This window comes from Globicephala melas, chromosome 12, assembly GCF_963455315.2.
Source record: "Globicephala melas chromosome 12, mGloMel1.2, whole genome shotgun sequence".
Lineage (NCBI taxonomy): Eukaryota > Metazoa > Chordata > Mammalia > Artiodactyla > Delphinidae > Globicephala > Globicephala melas.
The window spans coordinates 82,100,081-82,114,539 of record NC_083325.1 but is presented as its reverse complement, the minus strand read 5'-3'; the positions used below and the strand labels follow the sequence as shown (position 1 = coordinate 82,114,539).

Below are 14,459 nucleotides of genomic sequence, written 5' to 3'. Positions count from 1 at the left end.
TTTTAAATGATGTGAAGAGAAATAATTGCAAAGAATGTATACTTTTAAAAAATCTAAACAGTAACATGTTAATAAGAAGACTATTAATGTAACCAATGACTTGAAGGCTGCTTTGAAAATAAAATTTCAAAATAGTTTAATACAAGGGTTTTGAATATTTTACAATATTTTTTTGCTTGCTTGTAAAGAGACCACAAAATAATTTTTGAATGATTTTATTATTTTTTTCAACACAGATAACAATCACAGACATATAAACCATCCTGCTTTAGGTGCTATTCTCTGAAGGACCATACTTTTATAGTGAAATTCTTCTTCCTAAATTAAATCAACTGTCAGGGAATAAAAAGACTGTCACTATTTTCCCATCGTCATTTGTTAAATGTAAAACATCAGGATTATATATTTCTAGGACAGTAAGTCTCTGTAGACTATATTTCCCACTGAAGGGTAAGATGTAATGATAACATTTCTACATTGAAATTTGTATTGTGTATATTTTACTACAATAAAATTTTTTTTATTTCTCTTTGGTGTATCTTGTCTGATTCTCCTTTCATAAAAGCTCAGCAAGTTAAATTTTCTTCTAAAATGAGAAAAAGAAAAGCCTTGGTCTGATTCCTATGGAGCTCTAAAAAAAGATACAAAATGTGATGACACTTGATATTTCAGAAAATCTGGCATCCCTCCATACGCCAGCGTTTTCCACATACACAATTCTGTGTGCCAGAGATCTCAACCATTTGATTTTGGCTTTTTTCAATCAGTATAAGAAGCAACACATAGTGTTTCTCAAACTCTGACCTGAAGATTACCTGAATCAGAATCAACTGAGATGGGACTTCCCTGGCGCAGAGCTAAGAATCCACCTGCCAATGCAGGGGACACGGGTTCGAGCCCTGGTCCGGGAAGATCCCACATGCCGCGGAGCAACTAAGCCCATGCGCCACAGCTACTGAGCCTGTGCTCTAGAGCCCTGGAGCCACAACTACTGAGCCCGCTCGCCTAGAGCCCGTGCTCCATAACAAGAGAAGCCACTGCAATGAGAACCCCGCGCACCACAACGAAGAGTAGCCCCTGCTCACCACAACTAAAGAAAGCCCGCGCACAGCAACAAAGACCCAACACACCGAAAAATAATTAATTATTTATTTTTTAAAAAAAGAATCAACTGACATGCTTGTTTAAATGCAAATTCCTGGCCCCACTATAGACAATCTAAATCACAAGATCTGACACCATTTCCACCAAGCACCCTAGCTGTGATTCTGGCTTTCATCAGGTAATTCTGACTTTCTGGCTTCATTCAAGCCTCTCTGAGCCATAAATATAAAAGAAGAAAAAAAATCCTCCTTTTCTCAGATACCTTTTGCACCCAATGGACCCTCTGCCAATCTTTGAATACTGCACCTCTCAGCTCAGTGGTTCCCACATTTTCCTGCACTTGAGAATCAGATGTGGAACTTTTAAATCTCCCGATCCCCAGGTCACACCACATACCAATTATATTAGAACGGGTGAGGGTGGATTCCAGGCATCAATATTTCTAAAAATCTCTAGTTGAGTCCTATGTATAACGAGGTTTGAAAATTACTGCCTTAGCCATTGGCTTTAGCAGATATAGATTAGAAAAATCTTAACTAAAAGGACCTCTAAGAGCTAAGACATAAACTGTATTGGTATTAAGTTTTTAAATTTCCAGATATATGAATATATTCTCCCCTTTTATTTTAATCCAGTAGGGAAATTTTTCCAATGCATTTATTAAATTAAAGCTTAAGATTACCTTTTTGAAAGAATGTAAAACAAAAAGAAAAATTGTTTCACGTTGAATGCAACTAATGTAGGATCATACCATGCATTTAAAGTTCAGAGAAAAAATTCGTCATTATTTCATTTGCATACTAATTTCAGTGATTATATTTTGGGAAATATAATCATGGAAACCCAGTATAAAAATTCAAAGTCTGTGTTTTAGATATTTAAAAGCAACTCCAAATATTCAGGTAACTCCAAACTTTTCTAAATTTAGAATAGATGGAATATTGTTATTAATATTAATACTACATTTTGCATTATCTCTTTTCCCAATTTCTGACTTGGCATATCATTTCCCTGAAACAAAATCGCAACCTTGATATCTTTTCCCCTATTCTTTGCTAATTCCCATAGATGCTGGCTATATAACCTGTTAGCAGCACTTGATGAAATCTAATGGTCCATGAAGAAAATATTTTTTAAATTTTGATTCTTTTAACAAAGGCACACTAGTCAACCATAATACACCATTTTTAACCATTCAACTTCAACCTGAACTTTATCCACTTTGTAACACAATAAAAAATGGCCCTATTTATTCAATGCACAAAAGTCTCAAGTGCCACAAACTGTAACTCTATAAGTTATCCCCAAAAGGTAAAGCATTTTTCAAAATCATACTAATGTTTAGACATATAATACTTTAAATATTTTTACAGGGTTTCAACATACAAAAACACATTTCACTACACCTTGCAGGCCTCAAAGTGCATGACAACTGTGCTAGTGCACTTTCCTTGTAGAAAAATAAATATCACTATGACCAAAAATTTTTTAAATTCATCTTTAATATATTAAAGCATCTTAAACATTAAAAGAATTATTTCCGGGCTTCCCTGGTGGCACAGTGGTTGAGAGTCCGCCTGCCAATGCAGGAGACACGGGTTCGTGCCCCGGTCCGGGAAGATCCCACATGCTGTGGAGCGGCTGGGCCCGTGAGCCATGGCCTCTGAGCCTGTGCTCCGCAACGGGAGACGCCACAACAGTGAGAAGCCCGCGTACCGCAAAAAAAGAGAAAAAAAACAGAAAAGTATAAAGATGAATGTTGGGTCAACAAGAGAGAAATAAGCTTACTTCAAGATGCTCAAAATAATGAAAAAAAAAAAAGATGAGCACAAAGCAGAATGGAGAAACATTTAAAGGCCATATGTATGTCAGGAGTACTTCAACTTTAGCTTAGGAATAACCCAACTAGTAGAGACTCTACTGCCATTACAGGGCCTACACAGCTCACCAAGGCTCATACATTACTTGGAAGAAAAAGGTACCATAACAGGGTTTAAAAGAAAAAAAGCCTAGTATTAATTAGGAGGCACTAGTGGAGACACTAGCAGAGGCACTAGTCAGTAGGATAATTCCACCTACAAAGGGCTGTGATCTGTATTTATACACATTCTATTTTTAAACATCAGAATTCGCCTGTGGCATACAAAATTAAACAACTTTTATATACCACATTCACGGTAGATTAGTAAAATATCAAAAGAACAAGCAAAATTGACAAGCACGTGAAATTGTGTTCAGCCTCACGTGTCATTAGCAACATGCACTACAATGGCTATAATCACAAAGACAGACGACACCAAGCGTTCTCTGAGGATGTAGAGAAACTGGAACCCTCATACATTGCTGGTGGGAATGTAAAATGGTGCAGCCACTTTGGAAAACGTTTTGTTCACTCCTTAAAAGTTAAGCACAAGCTTACCATATGACCCAGCAATCCCACTCCTTGCAATCTAGCCAAGAGAAATAAAGACATTAAAGTAATTTCATAAACAAAATGTGGTATATCTATGCAATGGAATATTATTCAGCAATTTAAAAGAACAAGATATTGGGCTTCCCTGGTGGCGCAGAGGTTGAGAGTCCGCCTGCCGATGCAGGGGACACGGGTTCGTGCCCCGGTCAGGGAAGATCCCATATGCCGCAGAGCGGCTAAGCCCGTGAGCCATGGCCGCTGAGCCTGCGCGTCCAGACAACGGGAGAGGCCACAAAAGTGAGAGGCCCGCATACCACAAAAAAAAAAAAGAACAAGGTACTGATATATGCTACAACGTAGATGAACCTCAAAAACATTATGCTAGGTGAAAGAAGCCAGAACAAATGACTGCATATTGTGTCATTCTATTTGTATGGAATTTCCAGAAAAGAAAAATTTATTGAAACAGAACAGAATCAGTGGTTGGCTGGGGCTAGTAATCAGAATGCCTGATAATATCTGAAAAGTTTTCAAAACAGTCATTCATAGTGACTTGTAATAACACTCTTGAATCCTGATCAAAATCTCTCATGCCCTTTGGCTTTGTTTTTAATTTTGTTAACGAATATTGCCTTACCATTAATCACAGCAAACATGCCATTTTAAGGAATTTCACCCTGCGAACACACCACCAGCATTTCATTTGCCCTTACTCATGAAACGCTGTTTCAACACAGGCATCACCTAGGTACGTAAGAAGGAACTGGATATGTTTAACCAGAAGAAAAGTTAGGGGGTACAGAGAACAGAAGACACATGATAAATGATAAAGGTTGTTCAGTCCACATGAGCTGTTTTTACTTCACCTAAAACACTGAATAAAAGCTTAAATACTTTCCAAGACAAACTGCTTCAGCACAATCCAGAAAATATTCAAATCACAATTCACTTTCCTGCTTGACTTCCAATTGATTCTACCACCCAAACCTTCCAATTAATTCTATCACCCATATCCTCTCTGCATATACACGTTTACTTATTTTCCTTCCCATAGAGAGATAAGAAATAAGTGACAAGAACATATACCAAAATTTTTACTTGGGGAATACTTTAGTATCTCTTCAAGCAGGGATATATTTCTACAGTTTATCACTCCTGTTACTTAAAAAAGAATTATTTGTTAGTTTATTCAACAAATATTTACAAGACATATCAAGAGGAAGACAAAAAAGACCCAGGTCCTAAAAGAGCTTGTATTCTGTCCATTAAATAAACTCAAAAGCCAAGAAGTACATAAGACTAAACTTGGTTTCTTAAGCATTCCTCATCAAAAACATCCAGGTAATTAAGATAATGCCAACCCTGCTCTGCTCTGTTTCTATCTAAATAAAGTAATAGGAGGCTCTACTATTCATTTCCATGGCATAAAAAATAACCCCAACAATGAAATGTTAAAAATTAGTTCCAAGTCTATAATCTCTTGAAAATAAAGAAAATTTCTATCAGTTGCTTTAAAACTTAAAAAGTCTGAAACTCTTTTAGAGAATAAAAGAAATTACACACTGAGTACTAAGTGATCAGTTAACTATAACCAAAAATAAAATTATAGAGCACTTCAGATATCAGACCTGAAAAATCCATACCTTACCAAAATGAAGCAACAAACCATATAATCATTCTTGGACTCTGAAACATTCCCCAAAGGATTATCAATGATGAACCAAAAGTGAACCTCAATATTTCCTTTTTCTCTGTCTCTGTCGGTCTCTGTCTCTCTCTCTCTCACACACTCACACACACACACACATACACACACATACACATATAAACACAGAAATGCTAAACCCAAATGCTTTCTAAAAAGATAAGTGAGGGTCATCTGGGACACTGAAATGAAGAATTTACAAATATATCTCTGTAATTTAATCATACTTCAAAGGAAAAAAAAGTACAGATGACACAGATGAGAGGAAAGGAGAATGACTCCAATCAAGGATAAAGTGAGGGCCTCCCTGGTGGCGCAGTGGTTGAGAGTCCGCCTGCCGATGCAGGGGACATGCCGTGGAGCGACTAGGCCCGTGAGCCATGGCCACTGAGCCTGCGCGTCCAGAGCCTGTGCTGCGCAACGGGAGAGGCCACAACAGTGAGAGGCCCGCGTACCGCAAAAAAAAAAAAAAAAAAAAAAAAAGGATAAAGTGAGAAGAGACAGTTTTAGTAGAGTCCCAAATGCCACCACGATTTCACATCAATTTAAATATTAGGGACTTCCCTGGTGATGCAATAGATAAGACTCCGTGCTCCCAATGCAGGGGGCCCGGGTTCGATCCCTGGTCAGGGAACGAGATCCCAAATGCACGCTGCAACTAACAGTTCGCATGCCACATCTAAGGGACTGGCAAGCCGCAACTAGGGAGCCCGCCTGCCAGTGCTACTAAGACCTGGTGCAACCAAATAAATAAATAAATATTTAAAATAAATAAATATTAAGCTCTATAAAATAAGCTAAGCTACCAATGAAAATGTTATTTTGTGGTTTTCTTCCCCCCAAAGGCTATATTATAATAAGCTGCTCTCAGTCATCCACATTCTCTTTACCAGTAACCCTTATCACTAACAGCTCATATTTATATATTTTTGGAATATATGTATATATATATATATATAAGCACAGAATAGGATTTTAAGTATAGTTGCAAAGTTGTATAATTTCCATGAAGAAACTCAAGAAGCTCAAGTGGAGACCAAACCTATAATCATTACCCTCTCTATTCCCCCAAGCACCACCCTCCAAACAGAAAGTTATATGACAATACAGAAATATAAACAGAGGCTCCCAACTAATATTTTGGGAACTCTAGTGCTGATACTTAGACAAATCTCCTGATAAAATCTTTGTACCCCTACTTCATACTTTCCATCAGAATTCCAAGTGAAATAAAAGTAACATTAAAAATAAAACCAGGGCTTCCCTGGTGGCGCAGTGGTTGGGAGTCCGCCTGCCGATGCAGGGGACGCGGCTTCGTGCCCCGGTCCGGGATGATCCCGCATGCCGCGGAGCGGCTGGGCCCGTGGGCCATGGCCGCTGGGCCTGTGCGTCCGGAGCCTGTGTTCCGCAATGGGAGAGGCCGCAGCGGTGAGAGGCCCGCGTACCGCAAAAAAAAATAAAAAATAAAAAAATAAAACCATTAGAGTACTAAAAGAAAATTCAGGTCTATGATATCATAATCTTGATAATGGAGAATGTCCTAAGCATGACATCTAAGCCAGAAATCACTCTACAGTGAGAAGACTAATAAATGTGACTACATAAAAGCTTCTATTATTCATTAAGTGTTAAAAACAACGACAAAGCACATATATAGCGTAATTTTACTTCTTTTACATTTTAATTTTTTCAGACAGATATTTACACCAAAATGTTAAACACTGGTTATCTCTATGTGAGGAGACTATGTAGAAGGGTCGCTTGCATTTATACCTTTCTTTATTCTCTAAATTTTCTACAATAAGAACATACTATTTTTATAATTTAAAAAATAACAAATCTTACTTCACTTCAAACAATAAAATCTATGTTTCCCTGTCTCAACCATGATTGCCTGCCCATTTCCTTCAGGTAAAATGATATAAATTAAAAATTAAAAAATTAAAAAAGAATTCTGAACAGAGCATGGGTTAAACAGGAGAACCATGAGTGAAGACTTGATATAGTTACTAAGGTGATAAAAAAGCAAATAAAAAGTGCACCTATCAGTAAACTGATTTCTGACAAAGGTGCCAAGCAAGGCAATCCAACAAGAAAAAGAAAAATATTTTTTTGAAAACTGGTGCTGGTGACTATAGTTAATGATACTGTACAGTAGACCTGAAAGTTGCTAAGAGAGTACATCTTAAATATTCTCAACACAACAACAACAACAGCATGGTAATTATGAGAGGTAAAGCGTGTGTTAACTAACCTTACTGTGGTAAACAGCTGGCAATACATGTGTATCAACTGTCAGTGTTAAATGTCAATAATATCTCAATAAACCTAGGAAAAAATGCTGTTCGACAGTCAAAATAACTGGATTTGGGGAATATGAGGGAAAGAAATGAACCCTGACCCCAAACTAAAACTGGCTTAACACATATCCCAGACCTAAAAGTAAACCTATAAAGCTTCTAAAAGAAAGGAAAGGAAAATTTCTTGTGACATGGGGATAGGCAACAGTCTCTTAGTCAGAAAAAGCAATAACCATGAAAAAATGTGATTAAAGAAACAGACACGCCACATATTTGACAAAGAACTGGTATCTGGGATATATAAAGAGCTTGTACAGCTCAAAAAGAAAGAACATAATTTTTTCAAATGGGCAAAATATCTGAACAGATGCTTCACAAATGAAGATATACAAATGGCCAGTTAAGTGCATAAAAAAGTACATCATTCGTCATCAGAGAAATGCAAACTAAAGCCACAATGAAATACTACTACCCACCCACAGAACGGCTAAAATTTAAGACTCAGTGTTGGGGAGGAACTGGAACTCTCCTAGGTTGCTGTGTTAATGTAAAATATGACCATTTGGGGAAGATATCTGACATTTTTCTAAAAAAACTAAACATACACCTACCCTAAGACCTAGTAATTCCACTACTAGATATTTAACTCAAGAGAAATGAAAATATGACCTCACAAAAGCTTACTACAAGATTGTTCACAGCAAAGTTTATTAACAGCCGAAGTCTATATACAAAATAGCCAAAACCTGACAACAGCCCAGGCATCCATCAACAGAAGATGCCTAATAAATTGTGGTTTATACACATAATGGAACACTAGTTAGCAATAAAAAAGGAACAAACTGCTGATACGCAAAATAACAGGAATTAGTCTCAAAAACTATGCTGAACTAAAGAAGCCAGATATAAAAGAGTACATACTATATAGGATTCCATTTATATGAAGTTCTAGAAAAGATGAAAGTAATCTTTAGTTACCCCCCCCAAAAACAAATCAGAGGAGCGACTGACTCCAAGAGAATGGGGTGTAGAATTAGCTGAAAAGGCATATGAGGGAGATTTCTAGGTTGATAAGAGTGTCCTATATCTCAATAAGGATTTGCATTACACGGATGTGTGCATTTGTCAGAACTCATCAATGCGATACTTAAGATTTGTTTCATTGTATGTAAATTTAATCTTTAAAGGAAAAAACTCTACTTAATGAAATGCATGCTTAAGTGTTTAATGGAGAAGTGTACCACATCTGCAACTTACTTTAAATGAATCAAAAATAAAAGATGTATTGATAGATGAAATAAGAGATGGCTAGATATAATAAAGCAAATAGAGCAAGCTATTAATTAGGTGATAAGTATATGGATGTTTATTATCAATTCTTTGAATTTCACTATACTTTGAAATTTTCCATAGTAAAACGCTGGGGGAAAACTTAAACCCTACCTTGTTAAGTTGAACACAGAATATATTAAAACCCAACAATTCCACTCCTAGATATATATCCTAGCCTACAGAAACTTCACATGGGCTCCAAGAATGATCACAACACTTTCCATGATAGCAAAAAAATGAAAAATAATCTAAATATCCATCAAGTAGATTGAAGCAATATATTATGGTTTATGGTATGAGTGAAAATTAATAAACCACAATGTGAGTAATTCTGAGTGAAAAAGCAAGTCACAAAAGAATATACACAGATGTTAACCCTTTATAAAGTTAAAAGAAAAACTAAACAATATTGTTTAGGAATACATACTAATGTGGTAATCTATGAAATAAAGGAAATGATTAAAAAAAAAAAATGTTCCAGGTAGCAGATGAGAGAGGATGAAAGAAGACTGAATTCAGCAGCAGCAGAATACGGGTAACTTCAATAGGTTAGTGTTCTATTCATTAACTTGAGCAGTGATTTCATGAATGCTTCCTTTTTATGTTTCATAATTCATATCTGCATGCTATATTCTCTTAGTATGTTTAGAATACTTCAGAATTGGAAATGGGAAAAGAGAGCTATCTGATCAGGACTCAACCAAAAACAACGACAACAACAACAACTTAGGCTTCAAGATAATTATCCACTATTTCTTTGCAACTATTTAAGGTGTATATAAGTCAGTATTTCCTTACTTAGTCTATGCTGGCCTTACCGTGGGGCAAGATGTTTCCAAATTCAGAATTTTTTGGATTTTCGATTAGTAATAAAGTATATATACTATATACAGTATATTCCCGAAAACCCTCTGGGGAGTCTGAGGTAGCACCCTGAAATCAAACACTAATATTTCTCCAGGGAAAGCTATTACTATTTACACCAAGAGAGATGAATCACCTAAAATACTGTAACATCAGATCAGGTCAGATGCTACATCAAATAAGTTTTACCAAAAACTAGGTTTTCAGAGCTCTTTATATATCAGAACTGTGGGGGAGGGACTGTGGACCTGTACTTTCAAAGGGGTTCAACTTCACCTAACTAGTAAATTCTATACATTACTTTTTTCAACCTCTCTAGCTAATTCATTTTCTTTAAAGATTTCCTGACCATCAAAATGCAAGTTTCAAAGTAATATAATCCCATTTATGCTATAAATGCCCAACGTTTATTTCACAAAAGAACAACACATATAAAACCTTCTTTATTCAATTTTTATTCTATTTCACTTTTGTATCTTTATGATAGTCACACTTGTTATATAGTGGGGGGAAAATGCATATACAATTTTATTTTAAATAAGCAAATAACCATCACCAAGCTGAAAATCTTAGCACTGTGATAAGAAATACTTTCACATAGTTCACAGGTATAACAAAATCAAAGTGTTTTGTATTCTAAGTGGCTGAAAATCATAAGTAAATTTTTAATCACCTTTCCCCATCAACACCAGCCTTATGGAACAGTTTACCCAAGCCTGAATCCCACAGGTTATAACAATCATTTACTCTCCTAAAAAAATAAATCGAAACACAAAAGCACAGACCTTTAGAAAGACATCTCTCCATCATAATACTAAAGGACAATTCTTTTTACCATAATATTTGGGTAAGCAGTATCAGAAGCTTAGTCTTGATAACAAAACATGGGTATTTACCCAAAAGTTTCAAACACTGCAAAAGCATACTACTGACAATCCTTCCCTCCAAAAAAAAAAAAAAAAGTATTACAGAAGCAAATCTCTCTCAAAACTCTATTTTTAAATAATACCAAGAAACTCACAATCTGCAACCACAAAGGGATATATTCTCTTCAGATTAATCTTAAGGACCCACATAAAGCCTCCATAAAACGAGACGATGCAGAGAAAAAAAGACAATTTAGTCTCTCTACGGACAGTCTTGGAATCCAGTTCTAGCTATGCCTGATGACTGCAAGCACTTTTCTGATGGCAAATTCAAAAGATAAGGCTACTCATTCAGAATTTTATAGCAAGAAATAGTTGCCAATAAAACCTTTTCCTTTTCAAAGGAAATATAAAGCACTTACCTAGAAATATGCTAAATGCACACAGAAGTGAGCTAAATTTAACGAGCACTACTATGTACCAAGCATTGAGCTAAGCACTTTACATGTTATATAATATTTTTTCCACAAATAGTTTTACCTTCTAGGCCTAGCCTACAGTACCCGTAGAGTAACTATTATACAGTAATTTCTGGTATACTTCATCTTCTTACTTTTGTCATCTTAGGCAGTATACAATTTTAAATGGTACTTTCTAAGCTCCTGAATAAGTAAATAAGATTTGTGACTATGTTTTTATCAGATTATATTACTTTAAATTTTCTCTGTTCAAGGAAAAATATTTTCTATAATAAAACCAAAAGAAATGCCATTTGCAGTAAAACAATGATCAGTTGTGACATGAAGGCTAAAGGGTAAGGTTTCAAATCTTTAAAGTGATCCACACCATTATTTCAGGAAATATGTTTTTATAACACTCTTTTAAAAATTAATTCTTGGGGACTTCCCTGGTGGCGCAGTGGTTCGGAGTCCGCCTGCCAATGCAGGGGACACGGGTTCGAGCCCTGGTCCGGGAGGATCCCACATGCCGCGGAGCAACTGAGCCCATGTGCCACGGCTACTGAGCCCGTGTGCCACAACTACTGAAGCCCACCTGCCACAACTACTGAGGCCTGTGCGCCTGGAGCCCGTGCTCTGCAATAGGCGAGGCCACCGCAATGAGAGGCCCGTGGACTGCAACGAAGCGTGGACCCCGCTCGCCACAACTAGAGAAAGCCCGCGGGCAGCAACAGGACCCAATGCAGCCAAAAATAAACAAATAAATAAATAAATTTATTAAAAAAAAGAAAAAATTAATTCTTGGAATTTCTGTCTGGAAAGATGAAAAAGTCCTGGAGATGGATAGTGGTGATACTTGCACAATAATGTGAATGTTATCAATGCCACTGAACTGTACACTTAAAAATGGTTAAAACAGTAAATTTTATGTTATGTACATGTTACCACAATTTTAAAAACTAATTCATTCTACTACTTGATACAGTGAAATACACATGATTTAAAGCTAACTTACTATAACATGGTTTAGAAAAAATCTTCAGCTCGTCATTTTGCAATAGAAACATCAGCAACCTCAAAGAGTAAAGGACAATTTTTGGCCTGATAAGATTTACTGCAACTCAGAATCCTAACAGTTAATCAGCTAAAAACAGCAAAAACAAAATCCGTCCAGCCAGCAGCATCTGATGTCATACCAGTAGTATGTTACCTTAATAAAGGTGTGAAGTGTCTTGGCTGTATTAGGCACTTAATAAATGAATGGACCAGATTGTTTACTGAGCATGTGTAATGCTTCCTTTTTTAAAAACAGCCTTCATTTTAATAATTTAGAAAATACCTTAATAAAAAAGAATGTATGCTCATTACCATGTATAAATAACTTAGGCTCAAGCTCATAATAACCCTAATAATTATGATGAACATCAGTAAAGACCCAAGAGATGAAAGTGAAGTGTAAAAAATTTCTTTCTGAGGTTGAATATGAACTTGATGAATACTTGAGATTTGCTGTACTATTTTTAACTGAACTTTCTGGCCTTAGGTCAAAGTTTTGCTAGCAAAATACCAAAGCGAAAATGCTGGGAGTGAAGCCCAGAGTCTCTGCTTTGGCCTTGGAAAAGCTATGCCCTTCATGCAACCAATCCCAGCCCCGACTGAAGACTTCTAAACACTATTCATAGTGCCATGCTCCCATGAAAACATATGAACAATCCACTAATATGAAAATCGGGAAAAGGAAATGTCAAACGTGTCTTACAGAATACAGTACATCACTACATTCTGTGCATTGTACAGAAAGACACTCTTTAGTCAGTTCCTGCACTTCAGCCAAACGGTACTGAGTCACTCTGCAAATGATTCCAGAAACCTCAAAGGATAACCAACAGCTTCTGAAGGAAAGTCAGTCAGTCACTGGAAAGGGAAGAGACAGTTTTTCTCATCATACAGTCAATAGGTTTCTCCTGTCAGGGAGTAGAGCTTAACAGGAGCTCTGGAAGGGAATATCTGAAGGACCCAAGGATCGTCTACCTGAATTCTAGTCGTCCAGGGTTAATTTAACATCCAGCGCATCTTTTTCGCTTTCTTCTCCTCTCCAGGGTAAAAACCCACACCCCCTTTTCCCATAAATGCATCTCTACTGCATATTAATCAAAGAGTCTGTGAAATACAACAGTCTATCCTAACAAAAACAAGAAATAAACAAGCATTCTACAGTGCGTGTCTGATCTGTAAATCATGTCCCTTTCTTAAACAAAGCCAACTAGCAGACGTTACGTGGCTATCAATTTGGATTGCAAAGGCCATCTCAGGAAGGAGATACAATGAAAAGGAGAGATTGATTCCATTCTACAATTCAGATGGATTCTTTAGCTCTTGTGTAGTAATCTCGGATATTAAATTTACAGAAATTAAAATGCACTAAATTGCAACTAGTAACGTTCAAACACAGCTGAAAACAGGAAAACCTTAGCTGTGTGTTTCAAGATTTCAGACTGAACTCTTTGTCCTGTACCCCAGGTGGGTACTGCCCATAGGGACAGCCCCAGGTTTCTCGCTTCCTCGGACTCACGTCCCCACGCAGCATGACGCTCTTGCAAACGGGCTAGCCTGGTGCCTGAAGGACAGCGTACCTTCCACGCTGCCTCCCCAAACCCCCAGGGCAGGCGGGAAGGAGAAGAGCGGTGCTTCCTCCCAGAGCTCCAAGAAAGGGCCAGCCGGGGATGACACCGGCTCCAGGAGACAGAAGAATCAAAGGTGGGTCTCTACTCCCGGAACTTAGTCGCAAAAATGTTTGGTCTCCGACCCGGGCCCCGGCTGCCGGAAGCGGGGCGGGGTGGGGCGAGACCTCCCCCCACGGATGGGTGGGCACGGAGGGGTGGGCAGTCGGGGGAATCGGCGGTGTGAGCGGTCAGCAGAGAGGGCTCCCGGGCCCCGGCCACCTACCAGCAAGCTCTCCACGTTGATGGGCGACCGAGGGTCTCGGATGAGCGCCTCCAGCTTCCTCTGGCGGCTCACGCCCGCGCCGTCCCCCGACACGGCCTCGGGGGCGCCGGGCATCTTCCCCGTCGGCGGGGGCCGGCTCATGCCGCCGCCGCCGCCGCCGCCGCCGCCGCCGCCGCCGGGCCCGCACCCCGCTCCCCGCGCTCCGGCCCGGCCGCCTCGGGGCCTAGCGCCGCCCTCGAACCGCCGGCTCCGGCCGGGGCTCCGCCCGGGCCCACCGCCCGCCTCGAGCTCCGGTTTCGGGTCTCAGCGCCCCGGGGCCTGGGGGTGTCGGAGAGGCCGGCCCGGCCCGGCCGAGAACGGCGAGGAACAGACGGCGTCCCCGCCCCTCAGTCAGATTCGCGCCGCCCGGTCCGCTCCTCCGCCGCGAGCTCCCTCAGGACTCCGAGGGCGGGAGCGGGGAAGTGGCGCCGC

At 38.8% G+C, this 14,459-nt stretch overlaps 1 protein-coding gene across 1 annotated transcript in view; it reads right to left on the bottom strand.

Moving 5' to 3' along the window:
- The window catches only part of ROCK2 (Rho associated coiled-coil containing protein kinase 2), a 134,242-nt gene extending 120,109 nt beyond the window's left edge, over positions 1–14,133 (bottom strand). Inside the window, exon 1 of the mRNA XM_030844582.2 lies at positions 13,989–14,133. Coding sequence (XP_030700442.1) covers positions 13,989–14,129 — 141 coding nt within the window. The 5' untranslated portion in view covers positions 14,130–14,133. The remainder of the gene's footprint in view (positions 1–13,988) is intronic.
- Between the last annotated feature and the right edge of the window lie 326 nt (positions 14,134–14,459).